Raw genomic sequence first — 21,398 nt, forward strand, 5'->3', positions numbered from 1 at the left:
TCTGGGGGGGGGGGGGGGGGAGACTTCAAAATGATGGTAAAACATTGGAGTGTATGCAATGCACTTTAGCAAAACTTGTTGCTTTTCCCTGTATGCGTGATTCCATTCAAGGTGAAAAAACCAACAAAAGAGAGCAGCCTATCAGACATATGCCTCCAGAGGCAATAAATCTAGATAAATTGCGTGGCTGGGAGCCAGGTCTAGTGTCAGCATTCTCCTTCCCCATATACACACAGTTCTGTACACCATACACACATCCTCAGTATCAGACCAAAGGGACTCCAGTGTCAATAGATAACAGATCTATTACATCCCATGTAGGCAGTAAAATAAAGAATGCATTGAAAGCCACACAAAACATTGCTTCAGGAATTTGGTTTCCTCAACACAGAACAACTCTGAAGTGATAACGATTTCAAAGCATAAACCTGTAACATACACTAAACTTCACTTGAATGAGATAACAGCAGTTTACAAAGACAACAGGAATCTCAAAACTATATAACCCATAAAGGGTAACTTTTCGGTGCATAACACACCACACACAATCAACTCCTGTTTGCTTTGATCTCGGACTGACTTGGCTGTATGAGCTCATCATTGGCAGCCTAGAGCCAACTCCAGTAGAATACAAGGCTACACGCAGAGCACCGATGGATTTGGAACATGGGCCTGTTGGAGAGAGCTGATGCGTAATTTGCATACGCCTATAATTCGGCGAAACAAACACTCATTTCGCAATACAAGTGTTAAAGGAAACAATTTCAGTTAGTTGGGAGTCTGTGATGTCAACCAATTATCACGTCACCCCTCCCCCCCAAACTTACCAGCATCCCCATAACGTCCGACCACAGTTGGGAGAAACTGTCGGAAGCAGCAGCGCTATCTGCCTGAGGCTCATCGGAAGGCGCACCGGTCCCCTGATCACCTTCCATAATGTTAGAAAACTTTGTTCAGAGTCACACCAGTATTTTGTAGCTTGCTTCCAAGCCCACAGGCAGGAACCTTAATCCCCAGCAGTAAACAAGATATCGGTGCCAAGGCTGTTTCACAGACAGTTGCCCTTGACGCACTGGTGAAATGCTCCAGCATTGCTTGGCACGATTTGAAGTTTAGTGCGCAAACTGCGTCCCGACATGTTTAGCAAAACTCCGAGAGAGAGACCAAAGGTAAAGAAAGTCGGCCTTGAATTATGTAAACCCACACCCGGTCATTCGTCTGAAAACTCTCAAGCGCGGTGTCCCCTGCTCCACAGTCTGCAATGCACGGATCCGGTGCCCCAGGGTATAAACCAAACCCCACAACTGAGGAAGAAGAAGTCGTCGAAATGGGGCAAAAGTTTCCGAAAAGTTCACAAAATCCCCCAGTAAGTGTCACAAAACTTTCAACACTGCAACAGAGAGCACACTCAATCGTATTTCCATTAAAAATTCGAGTGAGAGAACGCCCGGAACACACAGCAAAGCCTCCAAACAAGGCGCCTCCCCCTCTCTTCACCCCTGCTCCTCTCACTCCCTCACTCTCCTTCCCCCTACACACCCCTCCCAGCATCAGGAGTACAATGTCCCGGAATTAGCGCACACTAGTGACCAATTATTCACATGATCGATACATTTTTTCCCTCCAAATGAGTCTGTTGCATTTGATTGAGTAACCAACTTCACTGTAACCTTAAAAACAGACTTTGTTTAACCCTCCCCTCAAATTTCAATCATCTGCTAGTCACTGACAACTTTGCAATGCCCAGTTAATAATCATTTTTATCTGTCTATTGCTTTCTGTGAATATATTTGAATCTAGACTTTAGAGTTTTGCTAAAACTGAGTTCATTTAAGGGATTCGGTCAGAGAAATCGCTTTAATCACATGCTGACATGCCTTCCACCAATACATCTCTGCAGCCTAGTGAATAGGGAACGTGAACAAAGCACATTCTCCACACAATTGTTAGAAAAACAAAAAAGCCTATGGGAAAAAAAATGTTTTTAAGAGGTTCATGCATGTGGTGCCCTATGCCCTCGTAAATCTGTACAAAACGCTGGACAATGACACCGAAACACTAGACTTTTATTGAACCATAAGATTCTAACTTGATTTACATATAGTCCAACAGCTATGTGATTTTTTTTTCTTTTTTTGTGCCGCAGATGCTATTTGAATAAAAGTGGGAGAGAGATACTTTATGCATAAGCATGAAATTGCACAGCTACCCTGTCTGATCAGCTGTTTGTTATGCTCTACCAGCAGGCAGGCTTCTCTTTTGTAATGAAGTCCTGAAACACTCTGGCTCTCCCTGTTGTTGTCAAGAGCATATTTTCTATGAGCAGCTACAGCTGCCAGAAATAACGGAAATTAAGAGTAAAATTGAAATTTTCAGTTCACACTAAGCTCCAATCCCTGTAGTTTCAAGTCAGCATAAAATGCTGCCTTAGCTGCTGTTTACCACATAACTCTGCCACACCAGGACAAATTTATTCAAAAGCAGCATAACCAAAGATGAGATAGCAGACAGAAAATTTGTCAACCCCACAATCTTTTGCGCAAACATGAAAACAGTTACACAATAATCCATAAAGCTGCAGTTTTGCTTCGAGAACTGCTGTCAATTATGCAAAAGGCTCCCAGATTTTACTTTGTTTATAAGCTGTTTATTACATATCAGTAAGGCCTTCCCCAAACTGCAGTGTCTTCTTTTAATCATCATATCATTATCAAAAAACAGTTGAGACTGTGGTCCTTGAAAGTGATTAAAAGCAGCAGATACAAAAAAAAGAGGATGTCAAGATGTTGATAAGCAGGTCATCTACCAACTGGAAGGTTGGCAGTTCAATTCCTGGCTCAGATAGCCTGCATGTTGAAATATCCTTGGACTAGATACTAAACCACAAGTTGTCCGTGATGTATCCATCAGAGTTGGTGTGTGAATGTTCGGCAAAGAGCTTAGGCATGGAAAAAAGTAACTGTATGAATGTTTGTGTGAAAGGGTGAAAGAGGCTTGTGATAAGAAAGCACTTTTGGTGCTCAAACTGAGTAGAAAAGTGATATATAAGTAGAGTCCATTCAAGTCCACAGGATTAAGACTAAAGGTCTGTTACACAAGATTAAAAAGTAATCTGTGAAATGATTTCAGTCTAGACTAAAATGTTGGACTCCACAACACAGCACTGTTTGTGTAGCTAAAAAAAAGAATTTGATTTTGCTGCTCTTCTGGGACTGTTAATTCCTTTATATACAATATCGCGGTTTTAAATTTGTGTCGGTGAGCAATGGCTTTGGATGAGTGGCAGCTGCTCAACAGTGTCCTGCTTACAGTCTAAACACACAGAACACACGTTCAAACAAGAGCAGCTTTGTTGGATGACATGCTGAAAGTGCGGGGCTCTGCACTACTGACTCGTATTTGTAACCTTGGGGTGGCAGCAGCAGCAGCAAGTGGCAGGACTACTAGTGTTTATAATGGCATTGCGTCATTGCTCTGCCCATCAGCTCTCCTTTGTTGCTACAGAATGCTAACTATGTTTGATTTGTAGGTGTGATTTCAGAGCACCACCCTGATTTCCCTATTATTTTCAGTTGGATTGAGCTCTTTGGAGTCATGCCCTTAAACACACAGACACACAAGCGCACATATCGCTCAGTATGTACAAACACATGCTGGAACTCCCTTTACTCAAAGACAAGAAAGTGTGACCCCCACCTGGAGTTGCTGCAAACAGAGGGGTCAAACTATTAATGAGAGGAGGGCATCTGTTGACTTATCAAACACTGCTGGTGTGTTGTCTCTGTGTGTAGCTGCCGAGTTTTACTCTTTTCACACTAACCACTATTCAAGGTGTCATGTTGCCAGACAAGAGGAAATAAAACTTACTTCGCAGATGCTAATTGCACATGTTAACAGTCTTTTCTCTCTCGACAGGCTCTTTGGAAAAGATTCAGAGTGAACATTTGGTCAGAAATGAGGATAAAATGTGTAACATATGAACGTGCAGAGGATACACCTGCAAGCAATTCACGGTGGAAATCTGTTGAGAGGAATGGAAGAATGTATTTGATGGTTCTCAAAATATATAGATGGCTCCGTCAGGAAAAGGGTGATGTCATGAACATAAATTGCTCAGATAGCATATTTTGAACAGACCTCTTGAAAGCCTTGGGGCTTGACTGTGATTGATCGGTGTCAATTGCTGTACTTATGTCGACATCTTCCCCGTCTTTCATCTTTTCCCATGTTTTAATTCTCAGTAATAATCATTTTAATATCTTATTAAACCTCATTTTAATATTATTTTCTGATCCTGGTGAATTGTGGCACAGTTAGAAAATTGCACCGTCACTAGGATTTAATTTACATTAGGAATCCTGAAACTCAGTTCTTCATGTGTGTGAGATTATTTGCTGATTGTTTGCTTATTAGCAGAAGCTGGTCAGGGCTAATAGTCTGACAACTAAAACACTGCCTAAAATGTTTACTTTCCAAATAAGAAATACCCTTATTCGTGCTTTGTACTCTATAAACTGCCCCAAATTACCTTCAATTAAAGCATGATTAGGGCTTAGAACTAGACATTGTGATGAGAATGGGACCAATACTGCTAAAAAAGTTCCACTTTCTGGAAAGAGAATCACGTGTCCTGCAGCTATCAATACAGGCATGAATTGAGAGACTCATATACAAAAGTTCTCATTCGCCATGGTGAAAAACAGACAGCATGTCTAAACAAACTCACAGGAGATGAGAGGAATCATTGCGACTCGGCTGAAAGTACGTAACTGTAATAAGTACAGAACTGCTGAAAAGTCGAGGTTAAGATAGGTCATCGCTTTTTCACTTTCAACACCGAGTTGTTAGGATTCCTCAGTGGAGTGATGAAGAGAGGAATAAGGGATGGAGACGGCAGCTCTAAGGAAGGAATGAAGATAGACAAAAAAAGAATGCATATCATGTTAAAGCAAAGCAGGGCTGGACCTCCGCTGATAGCGAGTGTGACCCTTCCTGGAGGTCACTAGACCTCGGGGCTTTAAAAATAGCTCCACAGGGAGTCACAAACCCCACTGGCAGGGTGGGGACAGATGTTCATAAATATGGTGGAAAGACATTAAGGCCACCATACTTGAGTGATGCCACAGATGACAAAATAATAATTACATGTATATTCTGTTAGATCAAAAAGAATATGATTACTCAGTTTACAGCTTTCATCTTTTCAGAATTAAAGGTATAAATCAGTAAAAGTCTGGTGACATTTTGTTAGTTTTGCCCTTCTAAAACAGGCTGGAACGCATAAAAATCAGCTCTTCATAAAGCAATTAGTGGAGCCGACAGGATGACATCCAGTCCTGTTATACGAGCATGACATGACTCATCATCACCTCTTCTCACCCTGCACTGCTATATTTTCCTCCTTTGTTCAAGTTAACGTATTTAAGTTTACACTCAAAGCTAATTGGATCCAAAGTCTTGAACCCTTATCCCTTAGGTCTCAGGCTGCTTTCTCTTGATAAATAATTGGGATCAAGATTTTCGCATCATTAATTCTTCTTAGTCGATGGGTCAAAGGCCTGACAGTCCCTTGGCATTTTCTGTGAGCTGTTCAGAATGTGAACGTTTGCCTTTCCTATTTATCGGTGTGTGTGTGTGTGTGTGTGTGTGTGTGTGTGTGTGTGTGTGCATATACATGCATGCTTATGTGCATTTCAATGTACAAAAAAAAAAAATGTGTGCGTGAGATGAACAGAGAGGCAGGCCAGCCCCAGTGTGCTTCACATGCGCGTGAGAGTTATCATGCAGACATGCGATAACTCCCACACAGACCCAATTAGCATGACAACTAATTACTGTTTCCTTGGTCCCCTCCCTCAGCTAAGCTAACTCATTAAATTAAATCAACACTCTGGTCTGAAAACAATGCTTTGAGGGAGTAATAATGATTGCCTGCCACTTGCTATTTATGTGTTCTAGGTATTACTTTTCATAGGGCGGTCAACCATAACACTGGAGCCTTTTGAAAGCTGAGAAAATGTTAGCTTCAAATATCAACACAGGAATTACCTCTGGGCTAGAGTGAGGCAGAAAGCAGAAAGAAAGAGGATGACAGCTGAGAGTGCGTGAAATAAGCACACCGAGTGATATGCATGGGCAACAGGGAGAATACTGAGAACAACAACAAACAGATATAGAAAAAAAAAAGGAGATGGTTTGCCTGGGGTATGAGGCGCATGTGATAACCAGCTGTGCATAGCATTGAGCACACTGGGAAAAAAAAAAAAAACTTCTCAGAAGACTCATACAGTGTCTGGTATGTCAGTAAAAACAGTCTGGATAGTGCTGTCAAAAAAATGCCAACTCTGTACACACAGATCCTACTGGATAATATTATGTGCTTTAATGAGATGCAGGAATTCAGGGAAAAGGAGAAAGTTTGTGTCACTGAGATGTGGAAAGAAGAAAAAGTCTGGAATGAAGCAGGAAGTTCTCAGTGTTACAACATGACCTTCTAACACTGTTGATAAAAAAGGAAAAAAAGACAAAGCATTTTCTTTGGAATCGCTCTTGGTGCTCATTTTTCCCCCTCCTCATGTTTCATTTAAGGGAATTAAGTTGTAAGACTCCCGCCACTTAAGCATGCATACCACTGAAAATGTCTACACGATAAATAATATCACCGATGGCCACATGCATATGCGAGTAGCATTCGCAAGTCTTCATCCATGCTTTCAGTAATGCACTTGCAATTGCAGGCCCCTTTATTGTGCTTTGTGTAATATAAAAACAAAGCATATTTCCGCTAAGCCCCGGATTCCCACATTCTCCATGCAGTGCAAGCCTCTGTGGCCATGTGGTAGCTGATTAAGTTACGCCATTGTGCGTGTGTGACTGAGATTCCAGCGCGTTTTAATCAGGCCCGACTGAAAGGACAGATGTTGTTTTTGATGTGAGCGAATTCCAAAAGGTACGAGCAGCACAGAGCAGCCGGTGTTTAGCGTGCGTGAGCTTAGTGATCATTTGGATGCATGTATGTGGGAAAGACTAAAGGCCATGGAAGAAGAGTGTGCTGCATCTGTGTCAAAATGGTGTCCGCAGGAGTGCTGGGAAAAAAGTAAGCTAGCTTGTTTGAGTCCACGGGTGCAGGTGGAGGCGACGGGCTGGTCTCGCTAGAGATGGAGGTCATGAAGCTCGGCCGGCAGCTGCGTCGGTGTCAGGGTGGCACTGCCAGGGTGACTGCTAATGTCCAGTGAGTCATCTCACTCTGTGTACTGGGGGTCTGCACTAGATGCACTGCGACAGGCTAGTTTTAGAGAATGGGAGAAATCCAGAACTGAACACAAAGTCCCACAAAAGAAATTATACTTGTGCTGACGTATCACTATGCAAATATATACATGTACACAAATGATTAAAATTAAATAACTTTAGAATAAACATTTTCAGCAAATATTTTCATCAGTGCAGTTTTATAATAAATTATACTAGACTGATATGAGTACAGCCACAGGGTGTCATTCACTGTCTACATGGATGCTTGTTAACTGTTATCTGGTGGGCAACTACTTTAACGTCTATAATGTGTATAATGAATTGAGGCAAAATAAAAAGGACGTTTCATTAAATATAAATACTTTGACATGATTTTTTGAAATTGAATTCCTCACATTTGTTAGATTTATTAAAACTTAAAAAAACAACTTTCACCCTCTTCATATTCTTCCACGTGCCTTTATGCGAGAGTGAATATGGGACATAGTGGGTCCCCCTGCTGTTGCCTTATATATTTACAAGCCACAGTGCGCATGCCCTCCTCGCCCTCTCCTCCATGCAAGACACTGGACTGTTAAATGCTCTTGCACATATTTTTATGTCAAATCAGCCAGGCTGCCATATGTTAGCCTCAAAGCTAGATACAGTAAAAATAGGCTTGGCCCCCAATGTTATTAATGACCATGTGTGCTGTGAACACGCTGCATAATTATCCCCTGCAGTTTTATCCAAAAATCAGTTTTATAGTACTGGCTTCAGGTTTATGGGACTCAAATACACACTGAGGAGCAGAGACATGCATGCACACTGAAGCTTACGCAACCAGAGAGGGGAAACGATAACATAGCTTTTCCTTTACTATACAAATCCAAATGCTAACAAGACAGTAGCCAGTGGGGCTCAATAAAGATTTCATGGGTCTGTCTCTGCTGTGTTTCTCTGCCCAAGTACTCTCACCTGTTGTTGCATCTGATGTTAGTGAGAATTTAAACACCACAGGAAGAACAAATATTGGTCCAACATTCAATTACTGAGCACTGCCTGCAGTGAAATAGATACTTCTTTAAAATCTGGGCTGTAAAAACTAGGTGTGTATTATTTAGAGAGCCCATTTCATGGACCTTTTTCACAGCAACCACTCTGACATGAATTAGGGGAGATGGGAGTTACAAATGAAGGTTCAGGTCCATTTAGATGTGAGCCTTCATTAATGTGACTGGTAATTCTTGCATTTAGTGAGTATTTCATGGCAAAGCAGCTGATGTGAAAAAGGCCTGTTAGTGGAAACTAGAAGACAGAACATTCAGGTCCTGCAGGAGCACAGAGAGACGGCGCTTTTATGTGTATGGCGCGGAGAAGAGTTCCTGTTCTAGAGATGCCACATTATCCCTGGCACGCACGCACGCACGCACGCACGCACGCACGCACGCACGCACGCACAGCGCACTAACTGTCAAAATAAGAAGCAGCACGCAATCTGCAAATCAAATCTAAAATACCTCAAGCCCAGATTTATCATCTTTTCAGTTAGCTATGCATCACAAGCATTTACAGCTTCCTTCACTATCCCTCTAGATTTATATCACTTTGCAAGCAGCAAACAGAGATGGCTGACATTTGGTTATGTATTAGATGTTATAATAACTTGTTAGTCAGCCAGCTCCAGGCTGCTGTGGTACACCCTTTTGTAATTACTGTCAGCATTCACGCAGCCATCATATATCTCACACGCACACAACCCGCAGCACACGATCTGTCACACATATTTGGCCATTTGCACATTAAAGGAAAATAAACAGCCATGTTGAAATACATGCTGACTCGCACTGGTGGATGGATATCAAAACCTCAGCGCAGAGTGCTTTTCAACACAAACATGTGCCCTAATGCTCTCTGCTGTTAAAGTCTTACTGGTAAAGATATTGGTATGCACTCGACCAGTACCACAGTTGAATATTTTCCCAAAACTAATATTTAATTTCAGGAGTCAAAAATGGAAAAAATAAAATAATTTTTTTTGTTCCCTCGCTTGTGTGACAAAACCTCTATTTAAACAGATAATGGGATTTAAAACCTCTGCTGCTTTGCTCACAATCTGATTCATTTTCTTATGTTTTCAATTTTCAAACTGAATAATTCAACTATAAACACTTTATTACCACATTTATTTCTCAGTATTAAATCACAAATTCTCTCAATAAACTACATAGAAATACATTTTTAGATTTTTCTTGCTAATAAGATAGACATGAAATCTGAGAAAAGGAGAACAAAACTACTGTTTAATAATAGATTAAATTACAGATGGGCACAAATTAAAAACCTTAAGCTTCAAAGCCCACAGTCCATTGGCTCTGTTAAGTTAAGCAGGGCTTTGCTGGTATGGTTTGGATCCATTTGTCCCCTTAAACGAAAGGATTGAAGGAAAGCTTCTCTACCAAGATGACAATGTCCACATTCATAGAGCTTAACTAGTAAGTGAATAGTTTTGTCAAATGAAAGTGATGTGAATCAGATGCTGTGGCTTTTTGCAGTTCCCCTGGTCTCCATGGATACTGAACACCTTCTGGAGATTTGGACGGTGCTCTCTGCTACCATAATCAAAACACCCAATGAGGGGATATGTTTTGAAAGAATGGAGTTAATCCCTCCAGTAAGAGTTTCCGAAATTTGGAGAGTCGGTTCCACGACCACTGAAGCCGTTGTCGCATTGTGGCTCAACACCTCAAAGTGACTTGGTAGATGTTTTTCCATTAATTTCGATGTTTCGTTAAGTGACCATAAACTAATAATCTACTAGTGTGAAAAGTTATAAACCGTGGCCTCTGTTCTTCAGAGTAAATGTGTAATTCTGTACACCTCACTTTGCTTTCCACATTTAACTGTGGTCTGACAGCATGTACAGTATGTGGATTGGTTAGAGCACATTACATAAGACATCCCCACTGACACCAGCGGCTAGTTCGGTTAGCAGTCTATACTTCACCACAGCGCTTTCACATTTCCTTTCCAACATTTTCTGAGTCCTACTTGTCGTTTGTCTTTCCACTGTCCATTTATATTTCCTTATGCATCCTGGTGGGACATCGAGGTTTATGCTTGCACATGTATGTATTTCAAGCAACCAGTATCTCAAATAAAGAGACTTAACGGCTGACATGAACATCAGAATTTAAAGTGGATTTTTGTGTAGATACACTTTGATGTTTAATTTAATAATCACAATTTGAGCAACATAATTCCATTTTCTTACGAAGCAGCATAGTTGATTGTCAAGCAGGATAATCACTATACCAACTGTTTAAAAAAAAAAAAAAAAAAGAGAAAAAAAGACTTCTCTTTGTCTAAGAGTAACATGTAGCAGTTTCAATCCGTCTCTGTCTGTCTGGCTGTCTACTCAAAACTCAACCACACAACACACAAACATAATGCAAACTCAGCTCAACCACTGCAGCCCTCCACTTTCACAGGAATTTCCCCCTATTTCGGCCCAGAGGATCCTGCTTACACCGACAAAATATGAACCCAGTGGCAGCATTGAGCCACAAAAAACACAAAACAAAACATGTATATTTTCCCAATGACTTAAAGGGGTTCACATGGTGATGTACAAAGCACTGGTCAAACTTGTGGATTTTGCTGTCAAGCAAGTACTTTCAATGCTCACAGACACAGTTTTCCTGTTCTCAGTAATCTGCTTCTGTTCAGTAAAGCCTTTAGTTTCAAAACTGTAAAGCGATGTGGGTGTTTTTAACCATTTTTCAAAGTATATGAATGGACTTCACTGGATGTAACATTAAGGATGCCTCTATACAAGTGCTGATATCATAAATAAGTTTTTGTTATAGAAACATACCGATACCTTTAGTACATTTTTGAAATCCATTGCCAAATACTCCCAATTAAAAACGGGGTGTCTACAAAAATCTTTAGGAAAAATTGACAAATCTCAATTTCACCTCTATATTTTCACCTTGCCAACAAACATGCCAACATCCGAGCCACCTTCTCATCTTTGTGTATAGCGCATAGAGATGCATGGCAGGAATTAGTTCTTTTCAAAATCCCCCTTTCCCTTCTGCCATCTATAACCATAATTATTCCATAAATCACTACAACCAATAATTGAAAAACACAACTGTCACCTTTGCTGCCTGAATGTTTTTAAACCACATTTTTGTTCTGTAGCTGCCTCATTGAAACAAAACCTCTGAGATGGTAAAGTGACTTAGGTTACCATAGTGATGGCCCGATGTTTGGCAAACCTGTGTTGATGCTCGTTTCGACCTGACGAGACCTCATTATGGGCTGGTGGGGAGTCCTGTCTGAAATCTCTGGCCCAGACGGTCACTCAGACCTAATTAAACACACCTTTCTAAATCTGACTCGATTCCTTCGTCACTCTCCGTTATCCAAGTCCCTGCAGATCTAATCAGCGTGCAACCTGCCAACTTACAAACACAAACAGCAAGAACAAAAACCCCACATCCACGGTAATAAATGACACAAACGAAACAGTCGGTGGTCATTAGCTTTGTGGCTTAAATGGTTGTCCTTCCTGTCTGGGTTAGAGGCCAGCCAATGCACCAGTAAAAGGCCTGCTCCTTTGCCCACTCTCCCTTCTGGAAGAGCGAATCTTCTCTGAAGCCAACACAACTCAGCGGGACCAGAAGCAGGATAAAGGTTAAGAACCCCATGGAGATAAAATTCATGTCGGTTAAAGTAGAGGTTTGGCTACAGATTAATTTGCCTCGAGTAAAGACATGTTTCTAATAATAGTTGCTGCTTTTGAATAGATAGGTTTCCTTACTGATAAGTAAAATATGCTATAAAAAGAAACAGGCAATCCAAAAATGGGACAGTTATTAGTTTTTAAGTGATTTTGTTATTAATAATATTTTCATTATTTTTATTATCACCAAAAAATGTTTCCTGTAAAGGTGCCATGATCAAAACTTGGCCCATATTTGCGGAAAGGGGGGGGGGGGGGAAGAAGAAAGAAGAAACCCTGGTCGATCTAGTAGGTTTCAAAATATGTAGAAGCAAGATAAAGAATGTGGCAAGGCACTGATGGTCAGAGGGATGAGATCCCCCGGGGGACATCCAAACACACATATATGCGCTCACAGGAGGCCTGAGTTGGCAAAGACATTTTCTGCCGCAGGGTTTGGTTCTGAGCCCATGCTGGCTAAAAAGAGATCCATACCCTGTGGCGCTTACCTGGCATTTAGCCGAGACCACTCTTTGATTATACAGAATTTTGTTTCTTGCACCGTGTCGTCAGTTTCTAGAACATTTAAACAAAACAAAACATACCAACCATACCATACCAAAACAAAACTTCATACCACTCTGTTTTTGATCAGTTGTATAAACCTAGAAGTAGTTCGATATAAAAATGGACACACCAAGAGGCAAATGACATGAAATATCATTACCAAATCCCAATCCAAAGGCACACACATGTGAGCACATATGCTCAAACAGTGACACCTCAGTTTTAATTATTTTCTCTCCCTTGCTTTCCTTATACACACAATTTTTCCTCTTCGTGTCAAAGCCTGGAATATATTGAAGGACAGCTGCAAGATGATCTGATCCAGATGATCTCAAAGGAAAAAAAAAAACCCCAAAACATAAGCACACATGGTCTATAAAGCACAGACCTGACGTGAGCAAAAGAAAAAAAGAAAAGTAAAAATGATGGCTTAGAAACTTATGTTGTTTTTTTCCTTTAATTTGTCATCTGGCTCATTTTGTCTTGTGACTACAGATAAATAAACTCCAACTTCATTCAGGTAATTCACATGTCACTATAATTAGAAATAAATGAGCCATGTTGAGGTATCTCTGTTCTCCAGGTACCACAGAGTAAATTGCCGACTGGCTCTTGTATACCTCACCCTGCTCTCTAGATTCAACTGTGGTCTGAAAACATGTAGTGCATGTGGATTGGTCAGAGCACATTAAGCACTCCTACTGACATCAAGAGCCTTGACCACAGCTAATTTAACTCCTTTGATTTCCTTCTTAGTTGCATGTGATTCCTACCACCGTCCTCTGACAATTATATCGCTTTATGGCATCACATTTACACATATACATCTATGTGTTGTCTGAAAAAAAAAACAAACAAAAAAGAGCATAACTTAACATTTTAGGTAACAAAACAACCTCTTATTTTGGACTTAATTGCTGTGTGTTTCAGTCTGTAAAATATATTTCGCTTGAATGGCAGTATGTGATGCTCCAAAACCTGCATACATCCTACTGCATTAATGGTGCCTTCACAGATGGGCAAGTCACCAATGCCATGTGTGTGAATGCACCTCCATGTCAACACAGATGCTGAACAAGCTGGATGGTCCCTCTCCTGTTTACGCACTATTGTACAGATATTATTATTTCAACTAGTTTAAAATTGTAATTACACAGTTGGTTTCATAAAAGACTGGGCGATAAAACACACACACACAGAAACGTAAACCTTTTCTAACCTTAAAATGTGGGGCATCAAATTTAAAATGAGCATATACTTATTTTATTTAGCATTAAAGTTTGATATGTTGTGTTTGAAATTCAGTAAATATGGGGTAGAATGTATAGCACAGCAAACAACCTATAAATACTATAATTTATTATGATACAAAATATAAGCATAATGAAATGCAAGGTTTTTCCACTAATTACCAAATTAAGAGGCCACCAAATAATATAACAGCATACATATGTACCTGGTGACAAAACATTTACTTTAGTTACTGAGACAAACAATTTAAGCATGCATGGTACTTACACTATATGGGTGTTAAATATCTAAAGGAACAGATTTACTCACAGAAACAGGAAAAGAAGGAAAAGATCTCCAAGGATAAAATCAGAAGTGCCCAACACTGCACTTTACTTTAACTGGAGCTGGAACAAAGTCTGCTTCGATTTTCTCCAACGTTTAGCTCAGTCATAACCTCAGCTAGACGTCTGATTCAGTCTGTTTATGCACGCAAATGACTGGCATTAGAAACCCATGGACATGTGGTGGAAACATGTTTACAGCTGTGGCCTCGGTTTGGGCTATGATGTAATGGCAAAGAGAAAGGTGGGGAAAAGTTTGCCTTTGTCCGTGACTTGAAAATAGGGACGTTTTTGGTAAACCATGATGAGAGCAAACGATTTAAATAGGAACGTAAATAGAAAACATTGATTGAGAAGTGGATAGAACAAAACGGGGAGGTTAAAAGAGGATGTTTCATGGGTCCAGGGGGTAGGAAGGACCAAGGTAGGACAACACACAGCTGGAGCAACAGCTCCCCCTGGGGCAAAGCACTGATAATGCTTTAGAATTTCTAGGTCAAGTTACGTTGAGCCATACAATTAGCCATGAGAATAAACCACTGAGAACTGAATAACATCAATATATTCCATGTCCTCCTGAGAAAGCTTGGGCTCTGGCATTCAAGTGTCTATTATTTTCACATGTTCAGTTCAATTCAATTTTATTTATACAGGGCCAAATCACAACAACAGTTGCCTTAAGGCGCTTTATATTGTAAGGTAAAGAACCTACATAATAGGTTAATAATAATACAAGGAAAACAGAGAAAACTCCAACAATCATATGACTCCCTGTGAGCACGCGCTTTGGCGATAGCAGGAAGGAAAAACTCCCTTTTAACAGGAACCTCCAGTGGAAGAACCAGGGGGGAAATCAAAGGCTCTGCCTCCCATTCTACTTTTAAATACTCTAGAAACCACAAATAAGCTCACAGTCTGAAAGTGAAGAGCTCTAATGGAGTGAAATGGCACTATAAGGTCATTAAGATAAGATTGGGCCTGATTATTCAAGACCTTGTATGTGAGGAGCAGGATTTTAAATTTGATTCTGGATTTAACAGGGAGCCCGTGAAAAGAAGCCAATAAAGGAGAAATGTACGCTTCTCTACAGCACCATGTCAGTGCTTTAGGTGACATGCACTGACATGGACTAAAAATGTAGATGCTGACTGTAGATGTGAATCTAAACTAGCATCTGCATGATGTGTTGGGCCAAGCCCTGTCCATAGAAGCCCCACCCGGAACCCACAGGACCCAAGGCATCCAGTGCCAGCGTCCTATGCCAGATCCCACAAAAGGCCCCATACCCCAAAGGGTAGGCTGTTTTGACAGCATACAGGGCAAGTACATGATATTTGTAGTTTCTGCACATCATAAGTTCAAAATAATAGCGCCTAATTTTTTTGTGGAAATTGGGTTGTACTGATTTGTACTTTCCTCTGTTCTCGCCACACTCTCAACATACTGTTTTATGCGTTTACCAGCCAGCAGCCATTACACACCCACCTTCGAATGACACATCAATCAAGGCAAATGCAAACACGATAAATAATTCACCCATTGATTCATTAGTGGCAGTTGATCCCTCGATGTTTCATAGTTCACGACTCATTCACACACCAACAGGTTCATGAGCACACGTGTGCTTGCAAATGAGCACAGGCACCGTGTACTTGGCTTAGAAAACACACACACAGTATGCGGTTCACGAATGCGGTTGGTACTCTTGTGATCATTTTTCCCATTCATGCCTGGTAACACAGCTGTCCTAGGAAGAGGCAACCATTCATTTATGAACTGACTGTTGCTTGAATCAAGAGCAAAGCCTGGACTGTAGTTCAGCAATCTGGACAGAAAACCACTCTGGAGGGAGGGCGCAAGCTGTGTTCACATGCTAGATGTCACCGCAGTGATGCAGCTGGTGTGTTTAAAAGCAGGAGGACGTAATGGGTTTAAATATCCGATAACAATATGTGTACGCCAACAACAGCCCACAACATAGGCATAGATGATGAGGTTACTACCACTAAAAAGGCAATGGGATGCGTGCAGGTCTCAAAATAAGGTTCATCAGTATAACTACTAGGTTTACTTACAGGAAATGCTTTCATTATTATTTAAATTACAGCACACAAAACGGATCTTTTCAAAACACTCTCACAAATGCATGGAAAATCTGCATTGCATACACTAAATAATGCTCTCTGGTATTTATTTTACACATTAGTACTACCGAAATTCACTAAAATTTAGCAAGAGTCATCAAGCATGGATTGGATAGACATGCAAAGAATGTTTGCTGCACATGTAAAAAAAAAAGTTACATTTGAGTTGGAATATTTTTCTTGTTACCAACTTTAAATAAACATAAAATCACGAAAAAAAAGGTTGCCAAGTAGAAAGTCTCGTGCAATTTTTGATATTTTGCAGTGAATCACAGATAAATGGAAAGAACATTTATCAGTTTCACACATTAATCTCTCGAAAAAGAATGCGGTGATGAGCACAAGAGAAAGACTGATTTTCTCAAAGAAAACTGCTCTCTTCAATAACTCAACATTTCCAAAGCTTACTCCCAGCCTTTTTGAAGTGTTTTTATACCGTACAGTGAGAGAACTAATACGCTGTCACTGTTTAAACCACATTAGCAATATGACCAATGCCACTTACAAATTTTAAGCAGTAAAAAAAATGGAGTACTGATATATTGGCCAATATATTTCTGATAGACGAACCCATTTATACACATGCTCTGTCACAGATATACTATGAAGGCTAAAGCCTGTGATCATTGTTTACCAGTTTTCCTGCAATACATTTCACAAACTAGTTAGCATCAAGACATTCTTTGGCTCGCTCTGATACATACTCTGCTGCATGTGCTAACAGTGCTAAGAGTATTGTAAACAATAGAGTCTGAGTGAAACTATGTAATGAGACCGTTTCAAGTAATGCAGTTTAGTTGTGACCAAACAAAATATGTTCATACAGTTTATTATATGAAGACATATCTGCTAATAATATTTTCCAGCTTGTATATTAGTCTGGCTTTACAGTGTTAGGATGTATAAAGCATATAAACATGGACGTGACTCATTTTAAGCCAGTTCATCATATTTTAACTATCAGTTCAATTGCTGATTAATTGCTTCCCGAGATAAAATTCTCACTTTTGGGAAGCTGGGGGGGAGAGACTGCATGCTTCTTACTGCACTACAAGACTTTAAAACTAACTGACACAAAAGGAGTCGGTAAAAGGAAAAACGAAACATTTTAGAGAAAAAAAAATATTGTCAAAGGAATGGCTTTTCCCCACTAGGCAGTAACAGTTAATTTGCCTATTCCTCTTCTATGTACTCTCAGCATTGGCTTTGGGAGTAGGGCTTTCTTGTGTGCATGTCAGAGCTCTTTGCCATGTTGGATGCTGGTGATTTGTGATGCCTGTGAAGGATCAGAAGGAGGGGCTTCGGGGGGTCGGCAAAGCTGTAGTGTGAGAAAGTTCTGAAGGCGAACACTGGCTGCAGCTGATATGAGTCTCCTGGGACTTCCCCTCTGCTGAGGTCATTCCTCGCACTCCAACACTCGTACATCACTGCTGACATCACCACTGATCCTTGCCAAACCGTTGCCACAGGCAACACAAACAGGAAAAAGCATGTGTGTGTGTGAACGCTTGTTGTTAAATAAGACCATTAAACTCCAATGGTGTACTGAGTGACGAATGATGTGTTATACACAATCGTGCAAAAAAGCCTATCATCCATAAAAAAAAATAAAAAAAAACATTTAATATATTTCAATATTAGCTCTGATCCAAATGCCTGCAGCTGTTCTGCGTGTTTATTATAGGTGAAATCTGTATTAAATACACATTATGAAAATAGCTGTGCAATTCTTTTCAAGAAAAGACTGTGCTTTTCATTAAAACATGATGTTAACATGTGTTTAATGTGTCTCTGCATGTTTGCCTTTGTGTTGGTACATCTATGTGTGTGAGTGTGCGTGTATGCCTGCCGCCTTTCCTGCACCCCCTGCTGTGCCAGTCAATGCTTAGACTCTTGGGAAGTGAGGCGGCAGTGCCAGCAGTAATCAGAACTCTTTGTATCCACACACAGGGGCGAGCTATAATCAGGGAATGTTCTTTAAACAATAATAGCTGTAATCCTCTCATCTCAATATGATGTGTAACCTGCTCAAAACTTGGATTTTTGCAGGCGATTTATACCTGGCCTCCACCTTGTTTCAAAATAGATTTAATGAGCTTTCAAAGCCAGCTTTCATAATAATTGCTGAACCATAGAATTACAGCAGCCAGAGCTACAGAAGAAAAAATGACAGGGTGGAAGAATAGCGATAATCTTCAGGGATAAGCTCAGCAATGCACAGCCCTTTGAAGAATACCTACAGAGAATCAAGCGTGCAGGACCCTCTGAGTATATGCAACTACCACGTGTATGCATACCCACAAATTCTTTTGATAGTAATATATACTATAGATGTATTCAATGTGACAACTAATAAAACTGATGGTCGATGCAGTGACTTCTGATTCCTTCACTCATTATATGCCTAAAACAAAGACTTCAGTGTTGGTTATTAGCAAAATTTTAATTAAATTTGCCAGGACTCATTCAGACAGAAGCATGCGTGCACACACACACGTGCACGAACACACACAGATATCTTGTTCCAGATGAAAGACGAAACTGGCACCAAAAAAAAAAAAAAAAAAAAAAAAAAGATACGACTGATTGAATTTTTGGAAAAAATACAAATGGGGGGAAAAGAATCTACCTGCAAATCTTCTGCTTCACAGACTGTAGAATAAACTATTGTGGCAAAGCTGCAAGCACACCAAAAAGCAATTAGGCTGTAAAATGAAGAGATTTTTTAGCAGATTGCAGATTACTTGCAACGATAAAGACATTTGGTTTGCTACATAAATGCCCGGTCAGTCTACACAGAGTATTAGCATCATTCGTATACCTTCTGAAAAACAATTAAGGTGAAAAACAGAGTTTAGTTTAAATTCTATTACCTCTCTTGCATGCAGCATAATTATTATTGCTAAGCATAATATTAAACATACATACATGTGTCACTTTGAACATATTTGCCTTTATTATAAGACTGTCACAAGTACTAGTCAGGGAGCAGATTACTTTGGACATCAGCCGTGAAGCTCTGTGTGCAGCCATTGGTCTGTCATTAGACCCTGCCACAGTTGTATTCATGGGAAGAAAAACAAAGACTGCGTGAAATCAGGAATGTCTAACAAGGGATTGAGTGCCTCTCTGCAAGCAGCTGCAGCAAAGAATGCCTAAAGTCACAAAGTTCATCCATATTGTTTGTAAACTGGAAAATTTACTAAAATTATTTATAATTATTTAACTGTAGACATAAAACACTACAACACAGTACCACAACATGCAAGTAGTAATGTGTGCACTTTACACATGTGCGCACACATGTATATAGCAAACATATCCTCCTCTACTAATAAGAGATTTGCCAAAGTGAAGTTACTCTGGCAAATCTCTCATTTAAGGCCACAGAAAGTGTGATGTATTGCACATGAGCCGAGATAAGAGCAGAACCAAACTCGAGTTCTACTCTTATTTGATGGTTGCCATGTAGCCTACTTTCGCCCATCCACCCGTCTGAATATCTGAAGACCTACTGATATGCTCAACCAGATTTGGCTGGTTTGAATAAAACACAAAGAATGCAAATAACCTTTATGTTCGCTTCCAGTACTTTGGTTTCTCCTTGTATTTATCCACACTGACTTTATCATTATCCATTTAGTCCCTTTTTGTCAGTTTCTTTGACATCAGTCAGTTTTTTTGGTCTTGTTCCATAAATATGAGAAAGATCGTTGTACACGATGCACTGACACCACTGCTGAATGAATGTTATTACACAGACCAAAACAAATCAGGGCTTTTTAACGCAGCTCAACACATGTCACTTTTCTCCTGGCTGATTGTTGGTTGGCACACAGACAGTGCGATGTAGTGTCACTTGTGCCAAGTGACACTACATCATTGGCTGTAGCCCTCAGTCCGCTTAGTGACATCATGATGTAAAACATACACACTTGGTCGACATCCACTACCACAGCATAAGAACTATACGGATTACAAAGCCAAAACAGGGCCACTTTTCCAGTCCATCACTGTTATGCTGTATATGTTTTATATATCAAAACATGCTTACTATGAAAAGCAAAAACTCATACACCCTAAAATTATAGTATTCACAGTGATGTCAAGTCACAAAGAGAAGCTATTCACACTGTAAACCCATTCAGCAGTGACCTCAGTCTTACTCATGCCACCTGCACTGTAACATCATCCCTCTTGCCTATATTTCGCACAATGATGCAGGCTTGACTAAAGGCCATAAGTAATATGAAAAGTAGCGATACGGGCAGACGCAGACCAGCTGCACTGACAGAGGGAGATGGCTGAATTACACATGCACATATGGCAGAAACTGCATAGTCAAACAATTCCTGGGAGGCTGTGGAGGAAATAACTGCTCGTGTTTTATCAATGTCCCCAATCTTTACCTCCCCCAATCGTGTGTGCTGCACAGAATCTGCTAAAGCAGATGTAAGGGGGACGTTTACCCCTTTAAATCATCGTGCATTCACGCAGCCTCGCCTGTTGCCTAATATTAATAATCAGCATACACCTGTTGCCATGGCACATGGCTCTGCCCTGGTATGGATAAACAGGCGAAGGTTGACCAGCTTTGGCAGAACATTGCAACAGTTGGCCTGCACGGCTTCTTCTGGCAGATATATATATATTTTTTTTTTTACTTCCAATTTCAATCCAGGAAACGGATTTAATTTCAAGTATAGCTTAGCAATGGGCTAATGAGCTGGAAGGCAGTAGAGTAAAGAGACCGAGAGGGAAAAGGACTTGCTTCGACAGCTAAAGCCTTGTGCAAAATTTCCTATTAAAAACTTGACACATGGTAAGGCCAAAGCCCTCCAACAAGCACCGGCACCAGTTTTTCTCTGAGCCTAAATAGTGACGCCGCATGAGTGTCACTTCAATCGGCTTAACGCTGGCTTCACAGTCCTTTAAATGTGTATTGCATGTGTTTAAATGTGTGTACATTTGCCCATGTTCATTTACTGTATTTGCACGCATGTGAACTTAAGTCCTGCGTGTGAAGGACTGTGTGTGTGTGTGTGTGTGTGTGTGTGTGTGTGTGTGTGTGTGTGTGTGTGTGTGTGTGTGTGTGTGTGTGTTTACGCACATGCAGTGTTTGCGCTTCCTCCCATACATCAGACAATC

General features: G+C 40.4%; 1 protein-coding gene across 6 annotated transcripts in view; it reads right to left on the reverse strand.

The window, feature by feature from the left end:
* Nucleotides 1-21,398, reverse strand: part of sash1a (SAM and SH3 domain containing 1a) — a 166,679-nt gene that overhangs the window by 48,399 nt on the left and 96,882 nt on the right. For 2 of the 6 annotated variants that reach the window (XM_086264156.1, XM_086264153.1), the window contains exon 1: nucleotides 828-1,448. The exons of the other annotated variants lie outside the window; for them this stretch is intronic. In XM_086264156.1, the coding sequence (XP_086120282.1) occupies nucleotides 828-935 (108 nt within the window). In that variant the 5' untranslated portion in view covers nucleotides 936-1,448. Of the gene's footprint in view, nucleotides 1-827; nucleotides 1,449-21,398 lie in introns of those variants that run through there. 6 annotated transcript variants of the gene reach the window in all.

The sequence above is a fragment of the Aulonocara sp. 'chitande type north' Nkhata Bay genome, linkage group LG15 (assembly GCF_057382095.1).
Source record: "Aulonocara sp. 'chitande type north' Nkhata Bay isolate Kocher_YH1m ecotype deep benthic linkage group LG15, A_spYH_male_GT1.1, whole genome shotgun sequence".
In the NCBI taxonomy this organism is placed as follows: Eukaryota; Metazoa; Chordata; class Actinopteri; order Cichliformes; family Cichlidae; genus Aulonocara; species Aulonocara sp. 'chitande type north' Nkhata Bay.